At 37.4% G+C, this 16,222-nt stretch overlaps 2 protein-coding genes across 3 annotated transcripts; both read left to right on the forward strand.

Annotated features, from left to right (window-relative positions):
* Positions 1-522: 522 nt before the first annotated feature.
* On the forward strand, positions 523-4,447 carry LOC147328280 (polymeric immunoglobulin receptor-like). Of its 2 annotated transcripts, XM_086297674.1 has the most exons (8): positions 523-616; positions 831-1,157; positions 1,701-2,021; positions 2,145-2,441; positions 3,247-3,306; positions 3,612-3,701; positions 3,796-3,869; positions 4,106-4,447. In XM_086297674.1, exons 1-8 carry the CDS (start codon positions 580-582, stop codon positions 4,256-4,258), a joined length of 1,359 nt encoding a protein of 452 aa, XP_086153800.1. In that variant the 5' UTR covers positions 523-579; the 3' UTR covers positions 4,259-4,447. The 2 variants fall into 2 exon arrangements, with proteins under 2 accessions (XP_086153800.1, XP_086153801.1); XM_086297675.1 differs by lacking the exon at positions 1,701-2,021.
* A 982-nt stretch (positions 4,448-5,429) lies between these two features.
* On the forward strand, positions 5,430-8,591 carry LOC147328281 (polymeric immunoglobulin receptor-like). Its single transcript, XM_086296520.1, has 6 exons — positions 5,430-5,584; positions 5,794-6,120; positions 7,104-7,424; positions 7,548-7,844; positions 8,076-8,107; positions 8,252-8,591. Exons 1-6 carry the CDS (start codon positions 5,548-5,550, stop codon positions 8,264-8,266), a joined length of 1,029 nt encoding a protein of 342 aa, XP_086152646.1. The 5' UTR covers positions 5,430-5,547; the 3' UTR covers positions 8,267-8,591.
* The last annotated feature ends 7,631 nt before the right edge of the window (positions 8,592-16,222 follow it).

Here is a 16,222-nt window from a genome sequence, read left to right on the forward strand (position 1 = left end):
GTGGTACAAGATTATCTGCTTTTTCTGCTGCAGAATCAAGTAACTGTTTAACTCTAATTCTGAGCTAATTAATAATGGAATAACTGGTCCGTTAGTCTTTATTAGAAGTATCTGTGCAAGCCCCAAAATGAAGATGATTTTTTTTAACTTGTCATCATAAGACTATAAATTCTCCCCATTTTGAATTAGGTCCAAGCTTTGGGACTGACACAAAATCAGGGGATTAATGATGCTTTTATATTAATGAATGCTTAATGTTAACAGGATGAAACACAAAACCTCTGAGTTGGTTTTCTACAATGCAAGCTTTATAAGTAAAATTTCCTAAATCTCTTAACTCTTGTATTGGCAGTGCTGTTCTTAACACTTCTAACTTCTGAATACTTCTTTCACCACTAGATGGCCTATGTCAGCTATTTTACAAATTACTAAAATACACTTAGAGGAAGAGACATCGAAGAAAGCGCCATCCCCTCTGTACTTATAGTTCAGCTCTGCACGTCCCTTCTCATTGCTGTAAAAGACCACAGTGTCTGCATAACATTTTCAAATCTTAAATTTCAATCAGCCAAAGCAAAGATGTGGAGCCTCCAAAACCTGCTTTTCATCATCTGCAGTAAGTATTTTAAATGAATAAATAAATAAACATATAAAGGTCAAAGGCAGATGTAGATTAAACAGTAGATTTATCTGTTTTACTGTTAAGGAGCAGTATGCAGGACCAGTTGTGAAAAGTTAGATGGCTGTCCTGGTCATCTGATTTTTTTTTTTTTTTTACAGCTCTAACGTTGCTTCAAATAAAACATAATATTTTCAAAATGTGTTTACAGTTACTCTGAGATGTGTGACCTGTGAAGCAGGGGTGATCCATGTGACTGGATATGTGGGGAGAGAGGTTAATGTTTCCTGCTCTTATGATGAGGGTTATGAATCTTATGAAAAGTACCTGTGTAATAATGACTGTGGTGACAGTGATCTTCTTATTACCACATCACACTCCGTGAAAAACAAATACAGGATCCATGATGACAAAACAGCACGAATCTTCACAACAACCATCTCTGATCTTCATTCTGTGGATGCTGGGAAATACTGGTGTGGAGTGACCATATTTGGAATAGATATCTACACTGAAGTCGAGCTGAAATTAGCACCAGGTAAATAAAGACATGGACAGGATGAATTGTACATTTAAAGTGATTAAAAATTATATAAAGAAAGTTAAACGTACTGCCATTACCAGCTAATTCTGCTGTAGCATCAACATACTGTTAAACTGTAGTTTAACTCAATACTCATTGGTTCAGTTTAGTACAATCAATCTTAAGATCCTATGCTGACATCTCAGTACTTAAGCCCGATGGATAAACATGTACAGACCAGTAACAAAAAGACATAAAACACTCCCGAGTAGATAAAATAATAAATGCAAACAGTAAACGCTCATATAAGCACTGCATGGTGGAAAAAAGTCACAACTTTATAAATGTATGTGAAACAAGCAAAAGACATTAAATCAGTGACTAATGAGGAGATAAAATAATAAATGCAAACAGTAAATATATTTAAACCCTCATATAAGCATGTATGTGAAGCAAGTGAAAGACTTTAAAACAATGAGTTGAATATAAAACTCTTGTTCTTTATATATAACCATTTTTTGGCTGTAACGCTTCTGGTGTTGTTTACCTTCTTGACAGACAGCTGCTGTGACACTGTGACCAAAGTTCAAAGTTATGAGGGATACTCTGAGTCTGTCAGTTGTCCGTATGAGTCTCAGTACCACAACAGCCTGAAGTACATCTGCAGAGGAAACCGGCCCTCCACATGTCTGCAGCAGGCACTGATCACCTCTGACACCAAACAAAATGGGCGATTCAGACTTGATGATGACAAAATGTTAGGAACATTCACAGTGACCATTAACAGCTTGACTCAAAATGATTCAGGATCGTACCTCTGTGGTGTTCAAGGAAACTCTGACGTGGATGTTTTCTCTGCTGTTGAGCTGGAAGTTGAAGGTGAGAGTTCATAGTTATACTTAATTACAGCAGCCTGAATATATCAATGATTTCTCTTCAATAAGCTCCAACAAGCTGAATATCTGGTGATTCTAAAATACCTTTTCTCTTTCAATCTGACAGAGTGGTGCTGTGTCAAATCAACTACAATAAATGGTACTGCAGGATATCCACTAACTTTGCAGTGTCCTTATCCTCGACAATATCGGCATAACAGCAAGTTCCTCTGTAAGGGAGACCACCGCAACAATTGCACAAAGATGGCGGTGAGTCAAAGGAGGTTCACACTGCAAGATAATGCTACTTCCAGTTCTTTCATGATGAAGATCACAGCACTGGAAGCAGATGATGCTGGGACATACTGGTGTGGGACAGACTCACAGTGGAGAGTTGGAAACTACACCAAGATTGAGCTGTCAGGTATGCTATGAACAATTTTGTATATATAATGCAACTAATAGATGTGTAAGCTGTGTGCTTGTTTGGGCTCAGTTCAGCTGTCTGAGGTGTGAACAAATGAAAAAAGAAAACTGTCTGCATGAAGCTCACAGTGAGCACAACAAATAGCACCACCGAAATAGAACTACTGACAACCTCACCTACTCGTTACTTATCAGATGAACATTTATCTGAAATCTGTTTTGGGGTCTGTTTTGTTTTGCTGTATGTAAGAATTTGTTAAGTTATACAAGCTTATGTGCTATGTGCTCACATGTATTAACTACAAATATAAAATAGGAATCAAGCAAACCTTGAAAGTGTAACTATCACCTGAGTATTAATACTGTGAAAACTGATACCATGGAATATATAACAATAACTTCATTTATGTAGCACTTTTAAAAACACAGAGTTAAAAAATGTTTCGTCAGGCTGAAGATAGGGTGGATTGAAGATTGAGTCAGCCAAGCTGACTGACTGGGGACGTCTGTTTCACAGCTTGTGCGCTACAACCTCAAAAGCACAATCACCTTTGGTTTTAAAAACAGATTGACAAACATGACCAATTTAATGTCTATGAAACTCCATGAAAAACAGTAACAGAAATAAGCACTGGTTTCTTGGTTGATTTATCTGTTTCCTGGTAATTCAATGGAGAAAACGTGAAAAAGTGTTTTGGTACAAACATTTGGTCAAATGACCCAGTGTTTTTGACTTTTTTGACTATAATCTGTCTCTGAAATATAGTTGCTGAGAGCACTAAGAGTTTTTTTTTCTCTTACAGTCTTTCTGCAGCACACCAGCACTGTAACTCCAGGCACCACAGTGGGAACAAGAATCCCAGGTAAAACTTTTACAGATACAGGAAACACGTGTGTGTTTGTTACTGTGTACTTCAGCTGATAGGTGTTGTGACAAGAAATACATTTTACACCATGAATTATGGTTAACATTTGGTTTTGGTCAAGCCAATATGTTAAAACATCTGTGGGTGTGTGCACCAGTAACCACAGTTAAGTTACACACATAACGTATAAACCAAAGATCATGAAACCATTACGTAAGTCCACGGGTCTGCTGTTAGGTCCATGAAAGATTGTTATTGAAACTGCAGTTTTACTGTGTTCTGTTTTGGTTTCTATTTTTCAGATGCAGCACTCTATGTGGTTTACACAGTACCCGTTGCGCTGCTGCTAATGTGTGTTCTAGTAATTGTTTATAAGTACAGATGTCTCAAAGGTATTGTTACATTCATATACAAACAGAGACCCTTAAACTCAGATGTGCATGAAAAACTAGCATAACCACATCTAATGCTGTGTATTTTCTGAAGCTGGGGACACCACGAGCAAACATACACCCAAGACAAAGAGCTCAAAGGAAGTGATGGGTGCAACAGGAAGCAGAGTAAGTCTTAGAGAAAGAATCTTAATAGAGTTGTGCGTCTATAACACACTCCACTATAAATAATTACAATAAAAGAAATAACTGATTTTACTCATAGTCCAAACAACCTTTAATATGTAAAATTTATTTGGCTGAAATGCCAGTGTATAGACATTTTTTTCAAAATGTTTCCAACCCAGGTCTCTGCAACGTGTGTCGTTCATTGTTCTGCTTACTGTGTGCTGATTCTTTTTTAGATTTATGAAAATCAAGAAAGTGTCTTGACCTACAAAAAGCAACGCACCTGTAGCCACCATGAAGATCCAGGTAGAGATGAAGAGGTCTACGCAAACATGCCCACAACAGAAGAAATCCACTGTAATGAAAGTTTCCATAATAGAAAAACATGAATTGAGTTCACAACTGTGGTTCCATATATTTCATTTCATTAGTATTCCTTAGAGTGTTCATAAAACTTTCTACTCTTTTTAAAATAAAAATGTAGAATTCTCCAAATGTAAATTATCAACATGAGTGTGAACTAACTAAATAAGCAAAGTAAAATAAAATACAGTCTGGCGACACATAATAATACATTTAATAGTACATTGATTTCTATTCATCTTCATTTATTTTAACTAAATAAACTATAATCACCACAACTGCTTTTCCGATTACATCTGTACTTTCATTTACTTTTTTAAATAGATGGGTTGGGAAGCGTAACCAGAAGTTTGCCGGTTCAATCCCCGGGCTCTCTGTCCTGGTCGTTGTGTCCTTGGGCAAGACACTTTACCCTACCGCCTACTGGTGTTGACCAGAGGGGCCGATGGCGCGATATGGCTCGCTTCTGTCAGTCTGCCCCAGGGCAGCTGTGGCTACAACTGTAGCTTGCCTCCACCAGTGTGTGAATGTGAGAGTGAATGAATAGTGGCATTGTAAAGCCCTTTGGGTGCCTTGAAAAGCGCTATATAAATCCAATCCATTATTATTATTATTATTATTATTATTATTATTATTATTATGAGGACTGGGATCTGTTAAGGTCTATCACTATGTGTTGGCAGTTTGCAAGAGCAGCAGAGTGAAGGCAGCCAATGCCAAAGGAGTCAGTGAACTGAACTTTAGACTCCAGTTGAGTTGTCTGAGAGGAGAATTTGGAAGAAGCTCCTCGATCTCACAGACAGTCTATCCTATCCATGCATAGAAGAATCTGTGCAGGTCCCGAGGTGCAGATGATTTTTTCCCTACATGTTGGCATTGGCCTCTATAAATTCTCCCCATTTTGAATTCATGCTTTGGAACTGAAACAAAATCAGGAGATTAATGATGCTTTTATATTAAAGCATGCTTAAAGTCAACAGGATAAAAGACAAAACCTCTGAGGTTTACTTTTCTGCAGTGAAAGCTTGGACTTTCAAATCTGTAAGTACAATTTCCTAGATGTTATAACTTTTTTTTTTTTTTGGCAGCGCTATTCTTAACACTTCTAACTTCTAAATACTTCTTTCACCACTAGATGGCCTATGTCAGCTATTTTATAAATTACTGAAATACATTTAGAGGAAGAGACATCGAAGAAAGCGCCATCCCCTCTGTACTTATAGTTCAGCTCTGCACGTCCCTTCTCATTGCTGTAAAAGACCACAGTGTCTGCTTAACATTTTCAAATCTTAAATTTCAATCAGCCAAAGCAAAGATGTGGAGCCTCCAAAACCTGCTTTTCATCCTCTGCAGTAAGTATTTTAAAAGAATAAATAAATAAACATATAAAGGTCAAAGGCAGATGTAGATTAAACAGTAGATTTATCTGTTTTACTGTTAAGGAGCAGTATGCAGGACCAGTTATGAAAAGTTAGATGGCTGTCCTGGTCATCTGATTTTTTTTTTTACAGCTCTAACGTTGCTTCAAATAAAACATAATATTTTCAAAATGTCTTTACAGTGACTCTGAGATGTGTGACCTGTGAAGCAGGGGTGATCCATGTGACTGGATATGTGGGGAGAGAGGTTAACGTTTCCTGCTCTTATGATGAGGGTTATGAATCTTATGAAAAGTACCTGTGTAACAACGACTGTGGTGAAAGTGATCTTCTTATTACCACATCACACTCCATGAAAAACAAATACACAATCCATGATGACAAAACAGCACGAATCTTCACAACAACCATCGCTGATCTTCAATCCACGGATGCTGGGAAATACTGGTGTGGAGTTACCAAAAATTGGAAGGATATCTACACTGAAGTTGAGCTGAAATTAGTACCAGGTAAATAAAGACATGGACAGGATGAATTGTACATTTAAAGTGATTAAAAATTATATAAAGAAAGTTAAACATACTGCCATTACCAGCTAATTCTGCTGTAGCATCAACATACTGTTTAACTGTAGTTTAACTCAACAGTCACTGGTTGGGTTTAGTTGAATCTTTAATTAAGATCACATTCATTCATCCCACTGATTTAGCCTGAAAGATAAACATCTACAGACCAGTAGCAACAACACTTAAAAAACTGATGAGGAGATAAAATAATAAATGCAAATAGTAAATATATTTAAACCATCATACAAGCACTGCAAGATAGAAAAAAGTCACAACTTTATAAATCTATGTGAAGCATTTGTGAGTAGAATAAAAAAAATGATTAGAATAGAATGTGCTTAGGTTTATTTACATAATACGGTCTGACTGTAGATTAGAAGAACGGGAAATGATTCATAACTGTGTTTTGTTGGGATGACTTTGTCAACCCCTGTTCAGAGGACTATAGTGGACTTTTGTTGTCAACTAGTTGGTTTAGCTATATGTTCTGGTGTGTAACTGTGTAGAATAAGGAATTTATTGACAGTGGGGGTCTGCCTGTCGAAAATGAGGAGTAAAAGCTGACTGAACAATAGAATTAGTGGAAAACTACTGAAGAGGGGTGGCACAGGGCAGCCCCTCCACTTACTCTATAACGGTGTGTATGAGGGGTGCTCCTCAGATCCACTTGGTGCTTGCTGTGGCTGCATGTAGGGGGATCTCCCAGTGTGCATTGTTAATAAAGCTTTGATGAAAAATACTCCAGCCTCATCTGACCCTTCTTCTCCAGCTGGGATATCAAACAGATCGATGAGGTCAAGAAGAAGTAAACCTCAACAAAACCAAAAAACATTAAAACAATGACTTGAAATATGAAAATTTTATTCCTTATATATAGCCATTTATGGGTGTAACACTTCTTCTGGTGTTGTTTACCTTCTTGACAGACAGCTGCTGTGACACTGTGACCAAAGTTCAAAGTTATGAGGGATACTCTGAGTCCATCAGTTGTCCGTATGAGTCTCAGTACCAGAACAGCCTGAAGTACATCTGCAGAGGAAACCGGCCCTCCACATGTCTGCAGCAGGCACTGATCACCTCTGACACCAAACAAAATGGACGATTCAGACTTGATGATGACAAAATGTTAGGAACATTCACAGTGACCATTAACAGTTTGACTCATAATGATTCAGGGTCATACCTCTGTGGTGTTCAAGGAAACTCTGACGTGGATGTTTTCTCTGCTGTTGAGCTGGAAGTTGAAGGTGAGAGTTCATAGTAATAGCTCTTTACACCAGCGCCAAGAAGACATTATTTGCTGTCAAATAGTTTTGTGAAATTTGAATACTTCATGATTAAATAATACCATTTATTTTTTGATCTGACAGAGTGGTGCTGTGTCAAAGCAAAACACATAAATGGTATTGCAGGAAATCTACTACTGTTGCAGTGTCCTTATCCTCCACAACACCGAAATAACAGCAAGTTCCTCTGTAAGGGAGACCAACGCAACAAATGCACAGACATCTCGATGGATCAAAGGGTCACACTGCAAGATGATGCTGCCTCCAGCTCCTTCACAGTGAGGATCACATACTTAGATGTACATGATACTGGGACATACTGGTGTGGGTCAGACCCACAGTGGAGAGTTGGAAATTACACCAAGATTGAGCTGTCAGTGGGTAAGATGAACATTTTTTGATGCAAATGAAATTAATTGAGTTCCTTCTTTTGGTCCCCACTGTAGAAACAAAGGCTGTGGCTTGTTGTTTAGTTGTGTGCAGTTAGATCAGAAAAAAAATTAGCAATACCATATTTTACACTAAGCACAGACTGTACCAGTCATCTAATTTCTTTTTACAGCTCTAACATTGCTTCAAATAAAACATAATATTTTCACATTGTCTTTATAGTTACTGTGAGATGTGTGACCTGTGATATAGGGGTGAGTAGTAACATATATGCACTTTTTTCAGACCTAAAATCATAAGACCGTCTGACCACTAAATAAATAAATGGTAGGTTAGCGTGTGTGTGTGTGTGTGCGTGTGTGTGTTAATTAAGACCTTGTGGTTTTCATTTTTTACAGAGGACACGCAGTTGAGTTTTTCTACGCAGACCACTATGACAAGATAATGAAGAGACTATGAACGCCACGGCTCATCCCTGCCATCCGACTCTTCCTCTGGTCACACAACATCTGGAAGGCTAAGAATGATCCCACATGCATTGTGATGTCAGTTCTTCATGACCTTAAACCATCATTAAACATAGAACTAGCCATCGATGATGTGCTCGACCACATACTGGATTATGATGATACTGTTAAACTGAGACTGGTCCGCATGATCATGAATTACTCATAGGGAAGCGTAAGATTTAATGTATGCTGTTCAGTATTCATTGTGAATGTGAATTAAATAAAAAGATGTCTTAACATCAACATCTGCGTCATTTGTGCCTCAAACAGATCATGAAAAACACCTTGTATAAAATATATCATGATCCAGCCCATTCTGCAGGGCTGGGTGGTGTAAATAAGCTACGCATAGCAGCGGGAGAGGCAACAGGTGTAACGCCACCACTATTGCAGGTGACACGTTATTTAGAAGGAGATGACACTTACACTCTTCATAAAACTGTGAGGATACACTTTCCCAGAAATAGATTATTGGTGAATGAGATCGACAGACAGTTTCAAGCCGACCTGGTTGATATGCCTGAATATTCAGCAGATAATGATAATGTGAGATACCTGACAACATGTATAGATGTATTCTCAAAGTATGCATGGGTTAGATGTCTCACAAACAAGACAGGGCAGCTGTAGGATATGCTTACTGCGGGAAGGATCCCTATGAAACTACAAACCAGTAAAGGCTTTTATAATACAACCTTTAAACAGCTGATGAAGCAATATAATATCAAGCATTTCTCAACAGCTAGCAGGGTTAAATCTAGCGTTATGGAGAGATTTACCCGAAGCTTCGAGGGTAGAATGTGGAAGTACTTAACATCTGCCAAGTCCCGGAGATACGTAGATGTCATCCTTGATCTCACACAAGCATATAACAAGTCTTATCATAGGTCTATCCAAATGGCACCAGCAGAGGTGAATAACGATAATGAGAAATTGGTCTTTAACACGCTCTAGAAGATGAAGCCTCAGAAGAAAACATGCTTTAAATTTAATTTTCGTGACACTGTACGAATATCAAAACTGAGAGTCGTGTTTCGAAAAGGGTATGAGCAGACCTACACCGATGAGATCTTTACCGTGAAGGAACGCATAGGGAGACAGCCACCAGTGTACAGACTAGCGGACCTTGCAGGAGAGGTATTGAAAGGAACATTTTATGAGCCTGAGATACAATGTGTGATTATTGATAAAAACAGAGTGTGAAAAAAAAGTGGGGCAGAAAAAGCTGGTGCTAGTGAAATGGTTAGGATGGCCCCCCTGCTTTAATTCGTGGATTCCATAAAAAGACATCATCGGTGTGTGATTAGCCCAGATGACCCGTCTCTGCTTATTCCCCGCTGGGCAGAGACAGAGGAAGAAAGGGTGAATAAAAAGAACAACATCGCCGGCTTTTATGTGACCCTCTTCTTGAATGCTTTGGGACATGTTTATCCAGTCAACAAGATATCTAATTTTAGAACAAAGCTAGCAAAACCTATTGTTTTGAATGAGCCATATGAGGTGGGCGTTATAGAGTTTCAGTGCCCTATCACGACCACATTCAAACTTGTTGTGGGTATTGTTTGTTGTATACAAATGTTTACCTTTCTTTAACAGTGTCTCGTCGTATGGCTTGTGGGATAGTCTTGAACGAGCAGAGCCGCTACTGTTCTACGTGACTGACAATAAACTCTAATTCATCATCACCGATAGATTCATCATTCTGCATCATTTGAGCTATTTCATCAAGAAACAGATCTGTATTGTACTCATCTTTAGCATTTAAAACAGGCTGTACATCAGAAGCCAGGGATGGGCTTCTCAAAACGACGTTCAAAACACTGCCCGGTTGAGACCCAGACACAGCCCTGTCTATTACATTGGCTAAGAAATCTCTTACTCTGCCCAGTGCCAGTTCTGGATTAGTAACACTTATGTCTCTAAAATCAATATTCTCATGCAATTCTCAGGCGTTAAAATCAGGTATCAGGTACATTTGGTTATTATTTCAGTCCACTGATTAAATGCCTCAAAGTCAAACCATCTAACAGGCCTAGCGGTACCATTATTGTGTTTGAATAATTTATTAGGTAGGGCTTTAAAAGTCAGACATTCAAAATTCTGGTACAGATGTTACAGTCCATATTCTGGAGTGATTTAGCCTTGCCTAAAATCCAGGTATTTTATAGCAAAGGACATTAAGAAAGGATTGCCTGCATCCAAATTCAGCCAATACTGTCGACAATTACCTGCATTGGAGTTAGGCATGCAATGTAGGCAGTGGCTAAAAAGACAGCTATGGCTGGACATTGTGATCTGTAGTGAGAGTAGGGGCCAGGTGGATGGAAGAAAGCCTAGAGAGGTGTAGTTATACTCTGAGGAGAAAAATACATGTGCATGAAGGAGCTGGAGATATATATGACAGTAAAAATGCAAAGTGTAGGGCTAGTGATAGTAGATCAGTTTAAGAACATGGAGTGAACCATACAAAGCAAGAAAGTCCAAAAGAGAGGTGAAGTTACAGTATAGGCAGGATGGAGTGGCTGCACACGTGTCAAGTGTGATTTGTGACAGAAGAACAGCAGCTATAATGAATATTAAGGTTCACAACACAGTGAGGCATGCTGTGATGTAAGACTTGGAGACGTGGCACTGACAAAAAGACGAAGTGACCACAATGGAAAGGATTGGAAATGAGTAGGTCAAAGGGACAATTCAGGCTGAGGAGTCTAATGGATAGAGGTAGACAGGCAAGGCTGACATTGCTTGAACAGAAGAGCTGAAAAGGTGCAGAAGTGCAGAAGAGGGATGGTGGATATATTGGATAAAGGATGTGGAAACTGGAGCTACCAAACATTAAGTGTTTTTATTGAAAATCTGAAAACACCCTGGGAAATGTGTGCAGCAATAATAATTGTTTTATTAGTCTTTCTATAGTCACCTGAATACATTATACCTAATACAAAAATCAACATTACATGTGTTAACAGATTTTGTATTTATAAGAAAATGTTATTAAAACAACACCTTTCTCAACACATTTATGTTGTTTTACCTTAAGTAATGCACCGTGAAGCAGAATTCTAAACATTTAGTATCACAAGTAGCAGCTGAACGTCATAAAATATATTGTAAGCATATTGCTTACTTTATTTAAATAAATGTTATGTGTTTATTTTTACGTGTGTATATGTGACAACCATTTTTATTTTATTTTATATATACATTTTTTGTACAATGCATTGCAGTAATTTACTTGTTTTGTTTTCAATACAAACTTTATCAGCTTGAAAATAATTTTTGTTATTGGTAGACGTTCTGAAATCTACCAATAATGAACTGCAGTTTGACCCTCCATCAAGTCTTTTATGCAAATATCGACATGTGTGTTATTCACAGAAACCTCAGAATCTCAGCTAAAAGCTAATATAAACCAACACGATGAATGTACGCTGACAGTCTGAGGAAGTTTTTGGACATTTGCAAACTAAAAGACATTTTTCAAATTGAAAAGAAAAAAAACTGAATTCTATGGTGGTTCTGAGTGTAAGCATTGTTTTGTATGGTAATGTAGTGTTTCATGTTCTTTTTTAATTCAAGTTTAGTGAAAATAACTCAGCTTGTCTCCATTTTATATGCTCAGATGATGCCTATGCTCTCCAAAGATTGATTGTACATATCATTGTATAATTTTCAATAAGAAATGGAGAAAAGTTATTATCACTGTATTAATTTTATAGGTAATATAAAAAGTCAGTTGAATAGTCAAATGTCTATTATGCAGAAAATTACTTAAGCAGTACTTACTTAGCTACGATACTTAAAATTATTTAAAGTACAATTTGGGTTTCTTGTTGAGGATTCTTTTCTTCTGAGACAAAAGTGGGATGTTGCCTTAATTCAATCTTTAAGTATTTATTTGCCTCAAGCAGTTTTCCCTCAGTCAAAAAAACATAGTTTGTAAGCAGTTAGCTGTACCCAGCTTCCTGAAAGAGAATGAGCCTAATTTATCATTACACCGGATTATATATTGAATTGTGCTTCAATGTAATTCATCAAAACTGCTGGAGAGAGGCCTTGGTTTAGACTTGGCGTTCCCTCGTTCGTGGACAGGCAACCTCTTCTCACTCCTCTTTCCACTGGTCAGACGAGGTCACATCTGGATTAGGAACCTGCCTCTCCTATTTCTTTATAATGACTTTTACCCCATTTATGTGTCCCCATCTCTGCACTCACTCCAACCTTCACCCTGATTTCACTTCTTCACATCTGTGGTCAAGCCAACCTTCACCCTGGTTTCAATTCCCCATCTCTGTGCTGGTCTTCGCTCTGGTCTGCACAAACAACATCTAAATATACTCTGGCATGGTGGTGGTCAGATGTATTTATGCTAGCCTTTGTTTTCTAATACACTTTAGTCTTTAATCTTGTTGTCTGCAAACTGCATGCAAGTATAGGGTACTTGCGTCTTAATGGCTGGTTTTACATCATAAATGTTTCACTGTTTCCTGCAAAAACCTGACTTGTTGCCCGCAAAATGCACGTAAGTACAGGGTACTTGAGCCTTATTCAGGGGTCGTGTTATGAGGTGTTACCGTTTCCACTAGAGCAATGGCAAAAAACAAAATGTCCTTCACATTTAGACCATCTTGGCTGCTAGATCCAGTTGCTCTAAGAAAACAGCAATGTGACCAGGCTGGAACTGTGTGCTGTGCTTGCCCAGTTCACAATAATACTGCAGAGAGTTGACTAAGAATATCTGTAATATCATCTGGTTGGGTTATTGTGAGAAAGACCCTGCTGTCTTGGCCCTACTTTCCTGCAAAAATCCCCTGAATTCTGGCCCACGCAGCCCACAACAAGAGACAGAGTATTCTATTAAAGAAAACCCACTGCGATAAACATTTTTGTTTTAAAAAAAAGTTGGTAAGAGAAACAAAAAGTAACAAAAGTGTTGTGAGAACAAGTATATTTCCACAATAGGAGTTAGAATAAATATTTGGCTTTGGTTATAGTAATGGCTTTATGGTTACTTTAAGTAAAAGTAAATTTAAGCCAATATGTCAAAACATGTTTTGCTCATTATGTCCTTGAAAGTTTGTTATGTTCATTTTTTTTGGGGAAGTGTCCACTTTTTTCTGTTTTGGTTTCTATTTTTCAGATTCAACACTGTGTGTGGTTTACACAATACCCTCTGTGCTGCTACTGATGAGTGTTAGTTATTTATTCTTTATAAGTTCTATAAACAACTTATAATGTTCCAGGGTTAAAGGTATCATATATACTCACAGACCTTTACACAATAATGTGTAAGTTAAAATAACCACATGTATTTTTGTATGTTTTCAGCAACTGAGGTCACTGTGAGCAAATTAACCCCAAGTCAAACACCTCAGAGTAGGTGATGGGTGCAGCAAGAAGTGGAAGAAAACTGAAGTCCTAAGTCTTAATAGGGTAGTGGGCCTACAAAACATTTAATTATGAATATATGGGATACAAGAAAACTTGATTTGCTGTTAGTTGTGTTTAATATGCAAATTTTGTTCAGCATGTGGCACAGCTGGATGCTCATTATATCTCCTATTTTTATTAAATATCTGCACATTTTTCTTTTTAACACTGAGGAATGAAACTCCAACTTGACTCACTGGCAGAGGTTTGCAACTGTAAGTCAATAATCCTACTTTGCCTGCAGTGATATGTAGGGGAGGGAAATCCAAAATGTGTCCATCAGTAATCAAGGTCCCTGCAGCATGCACTGTTCATTGGTCTGTGTTTTCTTTGTTGAGCAGTTATATGCAGTTATTCAAACCCATCCAGCCCTTTCCTCTAAAACAACTTCCTTCCTTTTTACTGGATATTGTGTCACAGTGAGCCTCCTGCTGGTGTTAGTGCAACACTGAATACAGTGTTTATAGTGCAATATTTGAAATAAATGTAGACTTCAGATTGCATCACCCAATAATTGGTATTGTGTTGGTTTCTTATATGTTAATTATAAAGCTTGTTATTAAATTTACTAACTTTATGAAATGATGACGTAAATGACGGAGGATGGAGTATACCAAAGAAATTGTAGGTATATTAGTAAGAGTAATTTTCTGGGATGAACATTTATTGACTTCCGGATGACAAAAAAAAGATGTAGATAAAAGACAAAGGATGTTCCCCTTTTTAATAAATAAGTATAGACAAATATTATAGATATCTCTATTAAATTTGAAAAATGACTTTAGTTGAAAACATAGACCCTAAAATATATAAAATTACCTAGCACAGTGTTTACACTAATTCTTAACTGTCAGCATGTTACTTTAATAGAAAGTCAATCAATAAAACGTATCTAATTGTGACAAAAAAGATTGCAGATTTTCCTCAGTGCTGCAACATTTGAATATAATTGACTCTTATTTTTTTGTCCACCAAAGGGTATGAATATGTAATCCTTTTTCGTTTTTATGTTTGCTTGTTTGTCCGTATGTCTTGTTTTTTAACATATCATATTCAAATTTTGCATGATGGTAGATACCAATAAACACGCAACTTTTTTCATTCAAATTTTTGCACAATATTTCTGGACATCAGGTGATTAAATGTCAATAATTGAATGTTGGATGGGTGTGAGGGCAGATGTCATCTCAGAAGATCTAACACCCAGAAAGAGAGGGGGAGAGAGGGGGAGAACGGATGACCAGGTGATAAATGTTTTATGGAGAGCAGAAAAGTGGTTCTCCCCTTTGTCTTCTGCAAGGTGAGTAGTGTGGAAGATTTTTACTTCTTCACTCTAGATACTGTAGTTGCTGTGAAAAAGAGCCTCAAATCAGAAGTACTTGACTCCCTGGTATAACTCTCAAATGTGCACCTTAAAACAGATAACTCATAAGCTGGAGAGGAAATGCGGTCTCACCAGTGGATGAAAGAGTGAAAAAGTGTGCCATCCTATGATATGATATTATCACAATACTCCACTCATGATATATTATTCCAATTTTTAACATTTTCTGATATGCTGAGCAGCCTCCCTGTTCTGTATTCTCCCTGTATTCTGATGACCAGAATACACCCAGCTGGCAAGCAAGTTAGTCAAGTCTCCTCAAATTGTGCACACTGACAAAGACTCATTTTCACTGCTGGAAACACGCTGGCAATCTGTCTGAATTCATAGTATTTGTTGCATTTTTTAGAGAGTGAAAATCTCTCTAAAAGTCATTGCAACCAGTCCAAGTTAGTTGTGCGTCTCTGTCAGAAGATCTGTCCAATCACCTTGTAAGAAAAAGTGGCCATCCACTGGCCAACCATTTCATCACCACAACTTGCAATCGGTTGGAGAATAGGAAAAAATTTAGTACAGTCACAAGCCAGACACAATTTTTGTTGGTTTTTTTTTTGTTTTGTTTTTTTGTCCTTCAGGTGAAAGGAGATTTGGGGCCTAGTTTTACTTCAGTGTGACAGAGCAATAGCCTGCTTTGAATTAGGAGGTAAGTTTGGAAATACAAGTGTGTTGGATGCCTTTTTGGTTGAGCTGACATAATCAATATAATCAATATAAGTTTGCTCGCCAAACATTATTTCAGGAAGTGCATGAGATAAGCCCTCTTGTTTTCATTATTCCAAGAGAATTTTTAATTTTTAAAAAAAATATATAATGGTATTTGGTGTCCCTGTATCAATATAATATCACCACAGAAAATATCACAATATTATACTGTATAAAACTTTCCCCACCCCTACTAAATATAGTTAAATACTATTACTTAACTCTTTTGATTCAAGACTTTTCATTTATACACCGCATAACACTTCTTTCACCACTAGATGTCATATGTCAGCTATTTTACAAATTATTAAAATACCGTTATATGAACTTCCATCTAAGAATGT

The sequence above is a fragment of the Aulonocara sp. 'chitande type north' Nkhata Bay genome, linkage group LG6 (assembly GCF_057382095.1).
Source record: "Aulonocara sp. 'chitande type north' Nkhata Bay isolate Kocher_YH1m ecotype deep benthic linkage group LG6, A_spYH_male_GT1.1, whole genome shotgun sequence".
Taxonomy (NCBI): domain Eukaryota; kingdom Metazoa; phylum Chordata; class Actinopteri; order Cichliformes; family Cichlidae; genus Aulonocara; species Aulonocara sp. 'chitande type north' Nkhata Bay.